Source organism: Neolamprologus multifasciatus, chromosome 22, assembly GCF_963576455.1.
Source record: "Neolamprologus multifasciatus chromosome 22, fNeoMul1.2, whole genome shotgun sequence".
Lineage (NCBI taxonomy): Eukaryota > Metazoa > Chordata > Actinopteri > Cichliformes > Cichlidae > Neolamprologus > Neolamprologus multifasciatus.
Window position 1 is genome coordinate 3,886,140 of NC_140459.1, and position 17,279 is coordinate 3,903,418.

At 42.8% G+C, this 17,279-nt stretch overlaps 1 protein-coding gene across 3 annotated transcripts; it reads left to right on the forward strand.

Annotated features, from left to right (window-relative positions):
- The first annotated feature begins 78 nt into the window (after positions 1-78).
- Positions 79-16,364, forward strand: LOC146492662 (cdc42 homolog). 3 transcript variants are annotated; one of them, XM_085149584.1, is made up of 6 exons: positions 1,747-2,002; positions 2,084-2,188; positions 10,757-10,829; positions 11,353-11,462; positions 11,630-11,775; positions 13,346-16,357. In XM_085149584.1, the coding sequence occupies exons 2-6, from the start codon at positions 2,084-2,086 to the stop codon at positions 13,455-13,457; spliced, it is 546 nt and encodes a 181-aa protein (XP_085005710.1). In that variant the 5' UTR covers positions 1,747-2,002; the 3' UTR covers positions 13,458-16,357. The 3 variants fall into 3 exon arrangements, with proteins under 3 accessions (XP_085005708.1, XP_085005709.1, XP_085005710.1); XM_085149582.1 differs by lacking the exons at positions 1,747-2,002; positions 13,346-16,357 and adding an exon at positions 79-399 and having other exon boundaries at positions 11,630-12,685; XM_085149583.1 differs by lacking the exon at positions 11,630-11,775 and having other exon boundaries at positions 1,735-2,002; positions 13,368-16,364.
- The last annotated feature ends 915 nt before the right edge of the window (positions 16,365-17,279 follow it).

Sequence of the window (17,279 nt, forward strand, 5' to 3'; positions counted from 1 at the left end):
TTTTTAACTTCCTGAATGTTTTTTTTCTTTTCTTTTCTTTTCTTTTTTTTTTCACAAAATTCTTCCTACAAAGTATAAAAGAAAACAGAAAGTAAGTAAACAAACTGTACATTAGATTCTGCGTTGTTGGTTTGATCCACGTGAGATAAAACTGGAATGAACTGAAATAGTTTCGTTTTTGAAAAGAGTGCAGAACAGGACCGACTGGATGATAAAACAGGAGCACACTCAGAAGATTTCCTAGGCAGCCTCTGAGTCACTATTATTACTGAGAGTATATTCTCGAGGCCGAACAACCTTCAGATCAGTGTTAAAATTCTGATGAACCGTGACAGCACGACGACGCTGATGCTGGAATTATACTGAAAAGCTCCTGACTGACCCGGAGAAGATACTGAGGTAGGCCACAGCCCACAAATCTCCTCTGTGAACATATCAGGCAAGTTTATTTTGTATTATTTGAATTCTGCATACTGTATTTTACAACCAGTTACATCTTGTGTAGACTTTTATCTAACACTGTGCAGTCAGTCATCAGTTTTTGACTGACACAAGAAGAGTTAGAGAAGAGAGGGAGACTTAAGTTAACTGGAAACCCAAAATCTTTAAAAGCTTGTTTGATCTTTTTTTCATATGCTTTACAATCAGTTTACTTTAAAAGTAAACTGTATTTAAAACTAGCAATAAACTCAATGACCTCTTATTTAATGTCGTGTTTTGTTATTTATTTGTTAGAACAGAAGTAATGCTAACTCCCAAAAGGTCGATTCTGTTCATCTGGACGTAGAAACGTTTCGTCACTCATCCAACTGACTTCTTCAGTCTCAGCTGACTGCAGGTTTCCCCAAACCTTACTAACAGTACATTTACACAGTGACTGAAACCAGCACCACTGAATGACCAATGGGCTGTGAGGTCAGTTCCTTGATCATTAATATGCAAATTCTCATGACCATTTATCAACAACTACTGATCACAGACCACTGATCAATGGCCATAAGTACCATTCACAGCATTGTAAGATGACAAAAACTGTAGCCTCCCCATGATGAGGATTTACACATTCTGGACAGGGAGGAACGCTGGTATGAGCAGGGAGTCAAGGAGGCCATTTACATGAATCTCTGAATCGAGGAGGGGGCCTAAGGGTAGATTTTTGTAGATTAGAGAATATTAACTCAAATAGGACTAGAGCGTTAAGTCTAGTGATTTAACTTGGGTTACTCACATCTTGAGACTGTTGCAGAAACCCAGAGTACCCAGAGAGCAAATAAGTCAATGGATAAGATAAGTCAAAGCTTACAGAGGACATAAATGAAAAGGCTGTTATTCTCGGGAGGATATGACAAACTAATCTTCTGCTTGCTGTTGACACTGTTTCGGTGAATTGCTCAACAGCGACATCTGCTGGATTTAAAAAGTAATTGCAGGAAACCTGGAGACAGACTGAAGTTCGTTCACTTTGACATGTGGACAGCAAACGAGTGATAATCTTGTTTAGTTAACCAAGTGATGATAGAGTTCTAACTGGACAAAATAAAATAACACTGAGCAGAACAAAAATAATAATAATAATAATACGTGCTTGTAAAAGTGTGTGAGGGCAGAAGACAGGCTTTATGGTTTATTATTAATAATAAAGAAGAAGTGTTAAGTGTTTAAGTGTTAAGTGTTTTATGCTATTGTAAAGTGTCCTTGGGTGACTTGAAAGGCGCTCATAAATACAATTTATTATTATTATTATTATTATTATTATTACTAAGACGAAGTTTGTGTCGCATTTTGCGGCCAATCTGACGTCCTACAGATATCGCTGGAATTCATTCATGACGACTGAAACCTGTAAACACACAAACGGCACTGTTCACACGCTCCTATCGTCCTCCTAGCTTCAGTCACGTGATTTTTCTTAAAGCCATACACGCACCGGTGCGAGGTCTGTGTTTGACACATGCACCGATGCTTCGGTATTGTTTGATCCATTGCTGTCGAGTCGAGCCGAGTAAGTGCTAGTGGAAAAGAGGTGTTATTTCCTGATATTGTCCTTTTTATTCCTTTAATTCTGTGTCTTCCTTCTCCTCAGATGAAAGACATTAAATGTGTGGTGGTGGGTGACTATGAAGCAGGAAAGACCTGCCTGCTCAATTCCTACACAACTGACGAGCTTCCCTGTGGAGATTTCCCCACGGTGAGTATCCGAAAACAGCACACAGTCAAGTGGCTTCCATTCACCAGCTGTGAAACGGCTCAAAAGCCAGCTTGTTATTAACTTAAGAGTGTTCTCTGGAATGCTCGGTGTTTGGCTCCATCCTGTCAGACAGGAAGTGGTAAATGGTTGTAACTATCTAATCTCTGCAGGTAGAAGAGTGAAAGCAAGGCTCTGTGCAGTCATTGTGATGCTGACAAAGGGCTGGACTGGGGATCATTTCTGTTGATTGACGGATATAATACAGTTGACAATAACTTAAAGTCACACTTTCGCTATTAGCAATGGCTCATAGTCAGAGTAGCCATTGGTTTTACCTGAAATCTCTCCCTTCCTAATTGTCCCTCCATCTATTTTCTTAACACATGAATTTCATCTTCCTCTGTCTCTTCCTCACTTCTCCACAGCTGCTGCTAGCAGCAGCAGCTGTGACTGTGAGGTCTGTTTTCTAGTTGTTACTGGTAATCATGTTCATCAGCACCCTGACACCTTCACCACTTCTTCAACACTGAAACTTAAGCTGCATGAGTGCACAGGTGGGCGAAGGGACAGTGTTGTGCCAAAAAGTGATCGCCTGCCAAAAACTGATTCCCAATGTTTCTGTGTGTTTTTTATGTGTAATATCTTTACGTGTGTTGGTAAAAAGAGTTCGGTGAACAGGGTTTACAAAGGGGTTATATATACAATTTAAAAATTACCGTACTTTCTGGACTATAAGCCGCTACTTTTTTCCTAGCTTTTGAGCCATGAGGCTTATACAAAGGTGCGGCTATTCTGTGGATTTTTCTTCCACCACTAGGGGGACTCTAACCAGAATTAGAATAAAAAACAAGATAGATGAAAAATCAATGCAAAGAAGAATACCCTACTTTTTCTTTAGCAGATAGAACACTCACAATAAATTACCAACTGGTAATTATTTTCAAATCCTCGCCCCTTCATCATGGAAACCACACGAAGAAGTTCGTATGATGCAAGTTAGAGAGCCAACTTCACTGGAGGATGACAGTGACACGGAGAGCGAGACTGATGGAGACAGATGTGATGAAGCGCTTCTGAGCCTGTTCAACTCCGACACTGAAGAAGACGACTTCATGGGTTTCAGCGAAGATGATTAAAGTGACTTGTGGTTTCAAATACAGGAGAAATGGAGGTAAATAAATAGCGGTTATTTTCTCTTGGTTCTGTGCCGTTTTAATTAGCAAAGTTGCTGCCGCGTTAAAAGGCATTGTTCGGAAAGAATCTGTTCAGGTACATACATGTACATTTACAGCACAAGATTGTTCTGTACATGCAGTAAATATCTAATTTTTCATCATAGATATCTGCGGCTTATAGCCGGGTGCGGCTTGTATATCTTTTTTTTTTTTAATTTTTTAAAAATAGAGCGGATGCGGCTTATATACAGGTGCGCTCTATTGTCCAGAAAGTACGGTACCTGTTATCTTTATAACTCTGTGTTATTGTACTTACATTATAACCAATTCAGTCCTTTTTGTCCACTTAAAATATGTTTACAGAACTAATATTTGTTGCAATTTCTGCTGTCGTCTTGGCCAGATTACTCTTACAAAAGACATTTTTTTAAATAAAGGATATATAACAATCACTGCCAAAAACTGATCGTGGCTTCTACCTTGTTGCAGGAATGTTGTTTGTGGCTCAAGATGACTTGATATCATTCATGTGGGATACGTTTGACATATGTTTCACATATTATAGACCAACAAGTTATTTATAGCAGTTTAAATACGAGCAATCTGTTTTTGGCAAATACCAGAAATCACTTTTTGGCAGACAATCACTTTCTGGCACAGCAGCGCTCGCATTAGGAGATTTGATTGGGCAATCCAGTGACAGCAATGAAAATGAACGAATGGGCGAATCGGTCAGTCTGTGTTTAGTTTAACTTCCATCAAGGTTCACTGTGTGGTGGACGGGAATGGGACCAAAAGTGAGGGACACTGAAGATATAAAAGTCAAAAACCTGTTTTATTATTTATAAGCGCTTACAAAAATGCATCACAAAGGCAGGTCAGGGGTGCCGGTTTAGATCTCTGGGATGAGCAGGTGACCATGTGCTGAGTGGCAGGAAGTGGCCAGCCTGGAGTCTGACCCACAGCTCTTTGGTGCATTTATTTCCTTTCTCTTTGTCGCTCTTTACTGAAAGGGCCAAAAAGTTGTTGTTTTTTTAATATTTTAAAGCAAAAAATGCTTCTTAGAAAATGCGTGACAAGGGAGGACAAAACAAAGAACAGAAACAAAACGAGGGGTTAAATACACAAGAGGAGATGAGGGCAGAGTGGAGACGCCTCGGGCAAAACTGAACACATGAGACAAAAGACTATCAAAATAAAACGAGATGTTATCGAACACGGAAACACAAGAACGCAAAGACAGAAGGGAAACCAACACGGAGAGAAGACTGACATCATACACGAGACACAAAACACAGAGATGAAACTAGGACAGACTGGAAGAGAAAGGAAACTGCTGTCATCTGAAGACCATAGAAAACAAAACTGAAAGCACGAGGAAATAATATAATACTCACAAGCACGAAGCAGAGCTTGAACACAGATCACATGTTAAATCCAAAAGAATGAATCATGAGCAAAAACTCAAGACACTGGGTCAAAGATGCAGGACCATGACGACGTCCTCCCAAATCATGATGTTAGTTTCCCTCAGCTACTCAACTGCTTCTGTGTTGGCCTTTTGTATTCTGTTAAAGCAGCAGCACTGAAGCTCTTTTTCCATTAGCACCTATTTGGATCGGCTCGACACGGCACAACTCGGCTCGTTTTCCATTACAGTGGAGTACCACCTAATGCGCGTGGCGTTATTAAAGCAGCGCGGCCGAGAGTCTCACGATGTGATTAGTATGCGACACGAATGCCACAACAAAGGCGGACGTCGAGGCAACGATCGACCTGCCGCACAGTCTGTGGCTTTTTTCAGACTCGAGAACCACAATGTTGTTTTTTGGTGACATGAAGTCTTCTGACGTCACATTTTCGGGTCGCCTTGGATCGCTCAAAACCCCATGGAGTATCCATCCATCCATTCGCTTCCGCTTCTCCTTTTCAGGGTCGCGGGGGGCGCTGGAGCCTATCCCAGCTGTCATAGGGCGAGAGGCGGGGTACACCCTGGACAGGTCGCCAGTCTGTCGCAGGGCCAACACACAGGGACAGACAACCATTCACTCACACATTCACACCTAGTGGCAATTTGGATTATCCAATTAACCTATCCCCACTAAGTGCATGTCTTTGGACGGTGGGAGGAAGCCGGAGTACCCGGAGGGAACCCACGCAAACACGGGGAGAACATGCAAACTCCACACAGAAAGACCCCGGCCTGATGGTGGAATTGAACTCAGGACCTTCTTGCTGTGCGGCAACAGTGCTAACCACCGTGCCACCGTGCTGCCAGGTACTATGACCTACAGGAAAAACCCTGAAAACACAAGTAGGTACTAATGGAAAAGGGGCTTAAGAATGATTTTGAGTTCTTTCCTGCTTCCTTCCTGCCACACAGCCGTACCTGGACAAAAACAAACACACCTTTCACCTTACGGCTCTTCACCTAAATTGTGCTCAGTGTCAAGGTCGTTTCCTGGGCAATAACCTGTGAATTGTGATGGACTGTGACTACATCACTGCCACTCTTAATTGCTTATTGTCTCATTGATTGTATAAATATTAACCATCTCGTTCCTGCCTATATTTTCCTGTTGTTATTAACTATCTAACGACTCGTTGTCAGTGCTGTAGTTGTATCTTAAACCTTTAAGTCATCAGGCCTTAGGTTGAATAACCAGAGTGTCCTCTCTAATGTCCCAGCTGTGCCCTGCATACTTTCTTTAATCTTTGCGTTGTGTTGAGCTGTTTCATGCCAGTGTTGGCTCTTGTGGTGGTGTTTCCTGTCACTTATCTAACAAATAACCACCGCAGTAAGAAAACAGGTCACCTGTAACATTGTTTTTCCAGAGTATTTCTGACTCTTGTTTCACGCCATAACTAAAACGTAGCATACAGTTGAGAATGAGTATTTAAAAACATGCTCTCGGGTATACGTCTGTTTTCCTCCAGTTCTTTTCGATGCGCCTGCAAGATAACCAAAAATGTGGACGACAAATTGAAATGCCCTAAAACTAGAAGTGCTACCATTTGGAAGTCTCTGGTTTCTGTGCTTGTTTTGTTAGTTTTAGTAACCATAATAAGTGAAAATTGTCGCTCCAGACAAACCCGTTTGATCTGCTGGCAGTTATCTTGAAAACAAGACGATCACGATCAAAGGATTGGTCACTGGAATTCATTTCACTGCAAAGCTTTTGTTTTGGTAACACAAAACATCTCTTTAGTTTACAGTGGTGCGTTTTTACCTCCCACTAAAAAATCGAACTCACTCGACGTTCAGTTCAGTTCCCACCAAAACCTCTAAAAAGAGCCTTTCAGCCAAGGATGTCAATCTAAAGGAAGTAGCAGTCACAACATTTAGTCTGTGCGTGACCACGATGTTGGCATGTGACCAATGTATGATTTGACTTCATGTCTATTGCTATCATATTTTTATGCCATCGCCTTCTGATGGGTTGCCCTACGCACCCACTATTTGTTTTTGCACCACTCTGCATTTAACCTCTTAACCCTCTCAAGGCAGGCGTTGCCGCTTTGCAACAGTTAAAAACTAACAACCTGATTACCCCATAGAGGTGGGGGGAAAAAATCGATACTGTGTAGCATCGTGATATTTTGTTTGCTAATAATGTATCGATACAGGGACAGCAGAAATCGATATTTTGTTACAAAAAAAGGTTTTTGTGCTCTGACTTCAGAGCATGTTGATCCTTTTTCTGAGCAAGAATCCTGACATTTCTTCACTGTCCAAATGTGACAGTTTACTTATTTTAATTTAAGACATGTTTTATTTTTTCTTATTATTTTTTATTCTTTCAAATTCTTCAGTTGCTGAAGGGGCTGCATAGTTTTCATAAACTGCATAGTTCAGAATAGCTATAATTGTACCAGATGGTTGATTCAGTTAAGTTGGACTAGACTGTAATACAAACCGTTCAGTTTGTCAACAATCAAACTGAAATGAGAGAAAGACTGAGTGTGAGACTTTGATATTAGAGAAAATGAATATTGATAAAGTTTACCTTTATGTACAGAATCTGAATATCGCAAAATATTTTTAAAAATTGCAATAATATCGTATCGTGCGTTAAGTATTGAGATAATATCGTATCGTGGGATGTATGGTGATTCCCACCTCTATTACCCCACATACATATTTTATGAGTTTTTTAAATCAGAAGTACCACTGCAGGACTTTTTTGTTGCTAATGCACAACCAACTTAATTTGAGCCTGAGAGGGTTAAGCACCCACGCATAACCGTAAATGCGATCTCCTCCCTTTTGCCCTCGTATCTGGGAACATGGGTGCTTAAGAGGGTAATCATTAGTTATTATTAATCTCTGCATCTCACTGAGCCTGGTTCCGCCTGAGGTTTCTACCTATTTAAACAGAATATTTCCTTCCCAGTGTCTCCAAAGCTCTTGCTCATAGGTCATCAGATTTATTTATGTATTTTTTTTTGGTGGGGGCTTCAGTTTTCTCTGTGGTGTTGCAGGGCCTCTTGCAATATAAAGTGTAGTGATGATGTGATGAAGCCCTGTGAATGTGTCAAATCTTTCTCCTAGAGCAGGGCTGTCCAACTCCAGTCCTCGAGAGCTACCGTCCTGCAGCTTTCAGATGCATCTTTGTTCTGACACACCTGAATCAGATGAATGGCTTGTTATCAGGCCTTTGCCAAACTTGATGGCTGAAGAGGTAATCCAACCGTTTGTTTCATCTGTGTTGGAGTAGGGATGGATCTAAAAGGTGCAGGACAATAGCTCTCGAGGACTGGGGTTGGGCACCCCGTCACACCATTCAACGGCTTATTTGGAAATACAGACATCTACTGCGCATTTGTTGTACAGCAGCCCTGCCGTGATAATACATTCATTTATTTATTTATTTATTTAGAAAGAGGGGCAATACATATTAATGCCTTGGGCTAATTTCCATCTGCAGACTCTCTGGCAGGTTGGTGTTAAACATAAGTTAATAATAACATACAGAGACAATATTTACAGGTCATGTGACAAAAACAGTGATCACATTATACTAGAACAAACAATGACAAGAAGAGTGGACAACAGAGGACAATATAGGTCACAATAACGGAAACACATCAATTATATTGCACAAACCCCAGTATTGCACATGCCCTGACTGTCCTGAGATTGCACTGACCCATTACACTAATAGTTTTTCCCTTTTTGTAATACACGAACTCTTTTTCACGTTCAATATAAAGCAGGATTATATAACATGATCACATGTTTGTGTGCCCCTCAGCCGCCCTTTTAAGTGAGACTTGTACTTTCCCTCACTGACAGTGGAAGACTATTCCAGAAGCTCCCTGATAATACAGAGCATCTGTGAAAAGGTGCTCCGTCTAAATGTCACTTCACAATCACCTCTAACAGCGGCTCGAGTCCGTCGACACCCGGCAACACTGCTAGACTTTTGTTTAATAAAATCACTCATTGGTGGAGGCGCCAGACCATGCATGACTTTGTATATTAGACAGGCAGATTTAAATCATTTGAAATTAGTAACATTTTGAAACTTGTGTTTATCTCAAATTTGACGATGGTGATATGAAAAAGGTTTCTTATCTAATATTTTCAATGATCTTTGTAGCATACTTCGATTGGCCCAATAGTAGCAAAGCTCGTATAGGATCAACTTGTAATACAGTATTCAATATGAGCCAGTATCATGATGATACTGAATGAATGATGTGCAGATATGTCTAAAGTTCTGTGTATTAACATTTACAGTTTTCACTACATATGGTCTCCATAACAGTTGATATCTGTTCTTCTCTCACCCCAACCGGTCGCAGCAGATGGCCCCGCCCCTCCCTGAGCCTGGTTCTGCTGGAGGTTTCTTCCTGTTAAAAGGGAGTTTTTCCTTCCCACTGTCGCCAAAGTGCTGCTCATAGGGGGTCATATGATTGTTGGGTTTTTCGCTGTATCTATGAAGCGCCTTGAGGCGACTTTTGTTGTGATTTGGCGCTATATAAATAAAATTGAATTGAATTGAATATATAAACGTATTGATGTATCAATTGCAGAATACCCATATGAGGTCCTGTATAATATAAATATATACATGCACTCACCCCTCACTAACCATCCTCTTTGAGACTGATTTAAGACTTATGTCAAAATACTCCGGATATGCTGATATTCTTTGGTGGCTCCATGATGTGCAAGATCGTGATAATCCTCAGAGTCACCTCAGATCCAGTTCACACAGAAAATTAATTTCTGTGTCTTTTCAACAGCTCGCATCACAGAACGCAGCGGTCACGTCATTTCAGAGAAACGGCCTCATTTATCTTTGGTCTATTATATTCTGAGAAATGATACGAGCCCAGCCATAAACTTCATTTGGACATGTCCCCTTTACTTGACACAGGTCTCACTGAAGCCCTGAGCATGCTGTTGTTGTGACTTGTGTTACATAAATGGAATTGAACAGAAGAGCAGGTATAACGTAACAGCTATAGCTTTGACTTTAGAGGATCTGCTGGGGATCAGTGCGAGCCGGAGTGCTGCCAAGCTTGTCATACAGAGGCTCCCTCTCGACAGCTATATTCTCACACCTCCAAAAGTTGATTCTGTTCATCTGGACGTAGCGTTTTGTGGGAGAAACGTTTCGTCACTCATTCAAGTGACTTCTTCAGTCTCAGCTGACTTCCGTGAAAACAAAAGATCAGTGATTCAATCTCTGGCTCCTCTAGTTCATGGGTGTCCTTTGTCAAGATGATGAACCTCCAACTCGTTGACGCATCTATAATGGATTGCATTTATATAGCGCTTTTCGAGACCCTCAAAGCGCTTTACAATTCCACTATTCATTCACTCTCACATTCACACACTGGTGGAGGCAGCTACAGTTGTAGCCACAGCTGCCCTGGGACACACTGACAGAGGCGAGGTTGCCATATTGCCATCGGCCCCTCTGGCCAACACCAGTAGGCGGTAGGTGAAGCGTCTTGCCCAAGGACACAACGACCGAGACTGTCCGAGCCGGGGCTCGAACTGACAACTCTTGAGCCACGATTGCCACAATCTATGTGAGTGTGTGGAACGTATGAGCACCTTTTAAGGTTTAACAAGAGTGGGAAACTTTTCGTGTATTTATGGCACTTAAACAAAACTTTCACCAGTTTATTCTGTCAGCATCGACAAACATGTTTTGTGTAATCTTTGTACATTTGCATGTTTAACACTGGGACTACGCGGCTTTGGTTCAGCTCCACAGACTAACTGAGACGACACTCGTTCAGAGGTTTAACTAGTCCAAAAGTCTACTTCCAGTTTTGTTTGGAGCACATCTGCAATCAAAGTTTTTCACAGGTTTACTTTCTTTTTCTTTCTGTTTCCTCACTCCTTGCCTTCTGTCCCCACCCCCACCCCCAGTCGTTTGCTACCTGTGTGAAGACAGTGAGGATCAATGACGAGAAGTACAGTCTGCAACTGTGTGACACTTCAGGTAAAAAATACACATAAACTGAAACAAAACAGATACAAATAGCAACAGCTGTAGCATATTTATAGTAGTAGCAGTATTTCCTGTAATGTTCGGAGCTGCTGGTGATGGATAGGATCCTATAGCAATCTGAAATCTTGCTACACTGTCCTTATGAAATCTTTATTTTTGGGCTGCGGCACTTATGAAACATGAACAGTTATCTGGCTGTCAATCAAAGCATCCATGCCACTGACTTTAAGCCTCGCCAGTATCTTGATGGGTGATTTAGAAAAACATTACCCACCATACGGTTTCTATGAGGGAGTAAATCAGTCCATATAGGACAAAACTGTGTTTTGTATCAGGTTGAGAATGTAATTATTTCTGCTGTAAAGTTTTAGCCCCAAGTGGACATTAAAGGAACTGCAGTGTTTCTTTTTTCACTTCACTTCATTTTTCAGCCCCGGAGATAACTGATTAAATTTGCCTTGCTTCGGTTGCTCTGTTTGTTGCTGATCTTTTTCGTGTGTGTCTGCCTCTGCAGGTCAGGAGAGCTACAAAAACATACGACTTAACACGTACACCGGCACCGACGTCTTCCTTGTCTGTTTCTCTGTCGTATCGCCCTCGACCTTTGAGAACGTCACAGACAAGGTTCGTTTAGATGGTTTGTGTGTTTTATTTCAGTTTCATGCCTTCACTTTAATTACTTCCATAACTAAAAATATAATGAGCCAAACGCTAAGGACAAACACACACAGAGCAGAGATCTTTAGCGTTGCAGTGAAACCGCATCGAACCTTTAGCTTGTCTTTTTACAGTGGGTGCCAGAGATTTTACGCTTCTCTCCAAAGACGCCATTCCTGCTGGTTGGGACTCAGGTGGATCTGAGAGATAACGAGAACACCCTGGAACAAGCCCTGACCTTTGAGAGTGGCGAGGAACTGGCGCAGGGGGCCTCTGGTGCGTCGGCCTAACTGGGGGATCCACTCTGCAGGTGGGGAAGAGTCATAGGAGAGGTGGAGAATAAACTTAACCTGGGTGTCTGTTGTCTTGTGCAGTCTGGGAGATGATTGAATGTTGGGGTGGGTACAGTTTCCTCTGCGGTGGGGTCGGGTGGGCTGCCCCGGGTCCTGTGGGGCTGGGCGGTCCTGCTGCCGTAGACCCCGGTCTGGATGGGCCTGGGCTCCCTTGCCTTGGTGGGTGCCGGAGGACAGGGGTGCCTAATGGGGCCAGCTCCCCCGCTGACCCCTCCCTTCTTTTCCTCCCCATCCCCGGCTGCCTCCCTCTTCCCGCTCCAACACACCCACCCACACAAGTAGGGCCTTGGGGTATGGGTGTGTCACCCCCTCTGTCCCCTTCTGGCCACCTGTGCCTCAACTTGGACATCCACATTACTCACACTCTCATAACACATACATATAGGGCGTTGGGGGTGGGCAAGTTAACGGCGTCCAGTGGACGCTCTGTGTATTCAACCCCACCTCTGGCGCCGGAGCCCACTTCTCAATCCATGTAGACATTGAGGGTTATTGTGCTAACACCTGCTGCTCTCTGGCAGCAGCACCATGCTCTCCCGTGTTTTAAATGCACCTTAGAACAACACGCAGCAACACTACACATGAGCGAGAGGAGGGAGGTTTGGGGTCTTCACACACCCCCGTTGTTTGCTGGCCATTGGGGCGGGGGGGCTGGGAGGAGGTGTTGGCCGTCCGATTGGGATCTAGGATGCAAGGTATGGAGGCCTATCTCCCCCCACCACTTCCCCTGCCGGTGGCAGATGCCCTCAGGTGTCGGTGCGTTGGTGGTTCTTTGTGTCCGCGGGTGGGCGTCCAGGTACACACCGGCTCACTCCTTGGTGGCTGCTTGTCGGGGCCTGGAGCCTGGGGGGGTGGGGTGCCCTCGGCCTGGAGCTTGGTCACTCTGGCACAGCTGGCTGCCGGCGGAGCTCACGGGCACGTCACTGCAACCCCCCCTGGCTTCTGCTCCGCGGCTGCTGAGTGACCCCTCATCTGGTTTCTTCCTGTTAAAAGGGAGTTTTTCCTTCTGTCATCAAAGTGTTTGCTCATAGGGGGTCATATGACTGTTGGGGTTTTCTTTGTATTCTATGTACTTTGTATTTCTCTGTTTTCTTTGTATTATTGTCAGGTACAATATAAAACTGCCACACACCTTTGAATATGTTCAGAGGATAAATACTTGATGCAGTGTGTTCAAGGACCAGGATAAAAACTGCCTTTCTCTTCCTGAATCTGAGGTTTGACCAGTGCCTTTCAAGGAAGGAGCAGTCTGTGGCAAACAGGGGGGCCACCTCCCCAGTCCGCCAGCACAGAGGCGCTGCACTCAACTTCCATGCAATGTTTCAGAGGCACGTCAGCAGGACTGCAGAGACCATCATGATTTCTCACATCTTAGATTTTTCCTTGTAGAGTATCAAAATAAACAGTATTTCCTGTTTATCTTGATACTCTGCTAGGAAATACCTCCTCCACCTCTTTCTGAAGTAGAAATCTTTTTTTCCTCTTGTTAAATTTGAGTCTCTTTCTGTCTCGTTTCCAGGAAGGAGTGAAGGAGGTGTTTGAAGAGGCCATCCTGGCAGCTCGAAATGCTACAGATAAAAAATCCACTTACTTCTGTGTTCTGCTATAAACGGAAAAGGAGAAGGAGAAGAGGAAAAGAGGGTTTAGGAGGAAGAAGGGGAGGTGGAGCCGGAATCATTAGCCCATATGGGAACAGAGTGTTCAGCCATAATGGCATAGGCTGTGAATCGACATCATAATTTATTAATAAAATTTAAAGTAAAAATGTTTTACATTTTAAAATAGATGTGTGGGAAGTTAGGAAGAGAATTAAACAGTTTTACAGCAGTAATCTTTTGCCTGCTGTGGACCGTTTTCCCTCCTCCGTTTGGGATGGAGGCTGCACAGCATCCTGGTGAGGCCGAAGCATTGCTGCTTTTCTGGATACTGTGACAATGTTGAACTGTGCTAAACTTCCACATCTCTAAAAGGATTTAATAGGTAATATATTTATTTACTTGTTTATTTCATATATAAATGATGATATTTTTAGTAGGTTGTTTACTATTTTTGATTGTTAGTCAGAGAACTGAGTGACTGCACTGTCGTGTTTTCTTTGTGGTGAATGACAATAAAGAATCCTTTAAACTGTACATTGTAAAGCTTCTCTTAAATTATCTGAATTCATTTCCTGGTTAGAGCTAAACATTTAAAAGTGCTTAATATATTTGACACATTTAATACTCGATACATTAGAGAGCACACATCCCTGCTTTGTCTCTGGGAGCTGTTAAATCAGGGTTCTTGAACTTTTTCCTCCCTAAATAAAAGTCAGGCTTTCTCCTTTCTGACCAACAGACTGAGAGTTGATTTGGCCTAGAGCTTTGATCATCATGTATTTTTCATCACTATGTCGTTACATTTTCTTTTATTAAAAATAAAAAACCCTCACCTATGGCCACGAGCTGTGGGTAGTGACCGAAAGAACGAGATCGCGGATACAAGCGGCAGAAATGAGCTTCCTCCGAAGGGTGGCTGGCCTCTCCCTTAGAGATAGGGTGAGAAGTTCGGCCATCCGGGAGGGGCTCAGAGTAGAGCCGCTGCTGCTCCACATCGAAAGGAGCCAGCTGAGGTGGTTCGGGCATCTGACAAGGATGCCTCCTGGGTGAGGTTATCCGGGCATGTCCCACCGGGAGGAGGCCCCGGGGCAGACCCAGGACACGCTGGAGAGATTATATCTCTCGGCTGGCCTGGGAACGCCTTGGTGTTCCCCCGGATAAGCTGGAGGAGGTGGCTGGGGAGAGGGAGGTCTGGGGTTCTCTGCTTAGGCTGCTGCCCCCGCGACCCGGCCTCGGATAAAGCGGATGAAGATGGATGGATGGAAAAATGAAAAAGGTTATTTTTTTAAAGTTCCTCTCTAATAATGTCTGAATTAATTTACTGATTATAACTAAACATTTGAAATGTGTTTAATTCAATCTGCAGATCAAATGCTCCCTACATGAGTGGACACGTGGTTTACGTCTGCAGAGCAGATGCAGTGTCCACTCACAGAACTCTAGGGGGCGCTGCTCCACAGCTTTTCAGTGGGCCCTGGTGGATCTGGTATGTAAATGACCTGGGTTCATTTTGATTGGCAGACTAAAATGGATCCTTCAGACCAACATGGCATGGAGGCTGAGACCCGCTTGCTCCTTTGTCTGACTAACAGCAGCAGCCAGGCGTGAAGCAGACGGCAAAGAAAAAATGAATTAGCCGTCCATTCACAGCACAGCCCGATCTCTCTCTCCTGCTCCCATCCTCTTCTTCAAAGCCTTCTCCCATCAGCCTTTTCTCCGTCTTTGTGTCTTTTGTCTGAGCCTTTGAGGTCTTTGTGTTCGAGTCCTCTCAGCTCATCTAAAAACTTGAGTCATCATCCTTTCGCAACAGTTTCTAACCACAGCGATCACTGATACAAACTGCAGAGCAACGTGTTTACAGTTGTCTTATGTGGAGCTCTGCCCTCATCACGTTCGAGACATAAACCACTCAAATGAGCTTAAAGGCCATTTATCAGATCTCGTTTAATACATCGTTATATGCAGTTACACCTCTGGATAAAAATAACCTGAACACAATCCCATCCACATAAAAATGCAGATTTTTATCCACCGACAAACTTTCAAGTGAGACTTCCCGGAGGTGAGGAAATAGAAAAAGTAGAAAATCAGTGTATAAAATGTTGGTTTTCAGGCTTATATGCAGAAATGTGTCCTTGTTGTGCAGATGATAATAAATAAAAGGTCATTCCACATCAGGTAGTTTGCAAGGTGGTAAAAGATGCATTAATACTCATTTAAATCCATTTAAAGTATCTGGAGCGAAAGTTCTTATCATGCAGAATAATGTAGATGATATTAATGACTTTATATGATACAGGGACTAAAAACGGCCTGAGGGTCAGAGATGGCCTGAAACCAACATCAATAAGATGCAGCAATATGTCAAGAGGAGTGACAACAGTGAGTCTGCACTGCTTTGCTTTGACTCAGCGAATTTTGCTCTGGCTCATATCAGTCCTTTGGCAAGAGGGAGCTGTGCTGCGGTTGTAAATAAATGTAAGGGACAGAGACTGGTGGAAAAACTCATTTACATGTGGAAGCTGCAACAATGTGTGGAAACCAAGTTTGGGATCTTTCTTTGTCTGTAGTTAATAAGGACAAAGTTAATACATTTGCAAACATGCAGTAAGATTACAGAGGCAGAGCGATCTCAGCGTATCATCTGATGAATATGAGTGGCTGCCAGCATGGAGGTGAAGGGGACCACCTTTGCAGACTTCTAATGCTGGAGATATTTTATCCCCTCTAGTGCATGGCCCGTTTCTCACCTTAAGGCTGGTGCCACCTCGTTTCCCCCTTTGTGCACTCACCTGTGCACCAAAGTGCTTTACAGAAGACAAAGTTGTTATTTGGTGTGGTTTTTTTTTGTTTTTTTTAATTATGTTGTTTAGAATTTTTACACTGCAATGTGAGTGCATCACTTTAATTTAGATGCTATTAAGTTTGGTATACAATGTAGCCATAAAAACAGACATCAAAAGAATGACAAAAGAGATAAAAGCCCTTCATACCTGAGCTTTTATGTGCTTCTGATCAGTTTGTTTACTGATTTTTTTTATCATCAAAATTATAATTTGTCAGCTTTGCTGGCATTTCATTTGTTTGTGGACGTGCTAGACTTCTGTACACCATGAAACTAAATGACAATTATTTAGAGCTAGTCTTCATATTAGAATTACAGTGAAACATTTAACTAGTATGGTTTCCCTTATTACTCGCCTCATACCTTTATAGTGATGGATGCTCCAGGTCAGAGGTTGGTGTATATACCAGCAGTATATATTTTAAACAGTAAATTTTAGGCATTTTTTTCGACTCTTGGCTCTGTATGATGTCAATGAAAGTCTTAGAAACCCCACCCACCTGCTGTTATATAAGGAAACTGTCATGGTCCCAGGACTTCTGGCCTGATGTTTTGAGATTTGACATTCTGCATTAAGTTCATATGTATTCTTAAGATCCCTGTTTTCTGTTCAGTATTGTTTATTCGATTTCCCCCTGTGTTGTCCTCTGTGTGACCGTGGATGTAGTGATTTGAGTTACTGTGCTTTGCTTCCACTCCTTGTGTCCTGTGTTTTCCTCTTTCCATCGTGTTCTCCCTCTCTGCCCCTCTCTGTGTGCTTTCTGTGTTATGTTTAAGGTCCGCGTCTTGGCATCGGCATTTTCAGTTTCGTGTTCTCCCCACTCTGTCATGAGTAATTGTCCTCAGCTGTGTTCCCCTGCCCTCGTTACCTTCTGTGTATTTATGTCAGCGTCCCCTCTGTTCCATGTCGAATCGTCCCTCATGCTGTGTGATCCTTTATGTGAACTTTAGTCTAGTTTAGTTCATCATTAGTTTTATCATTTTCCTG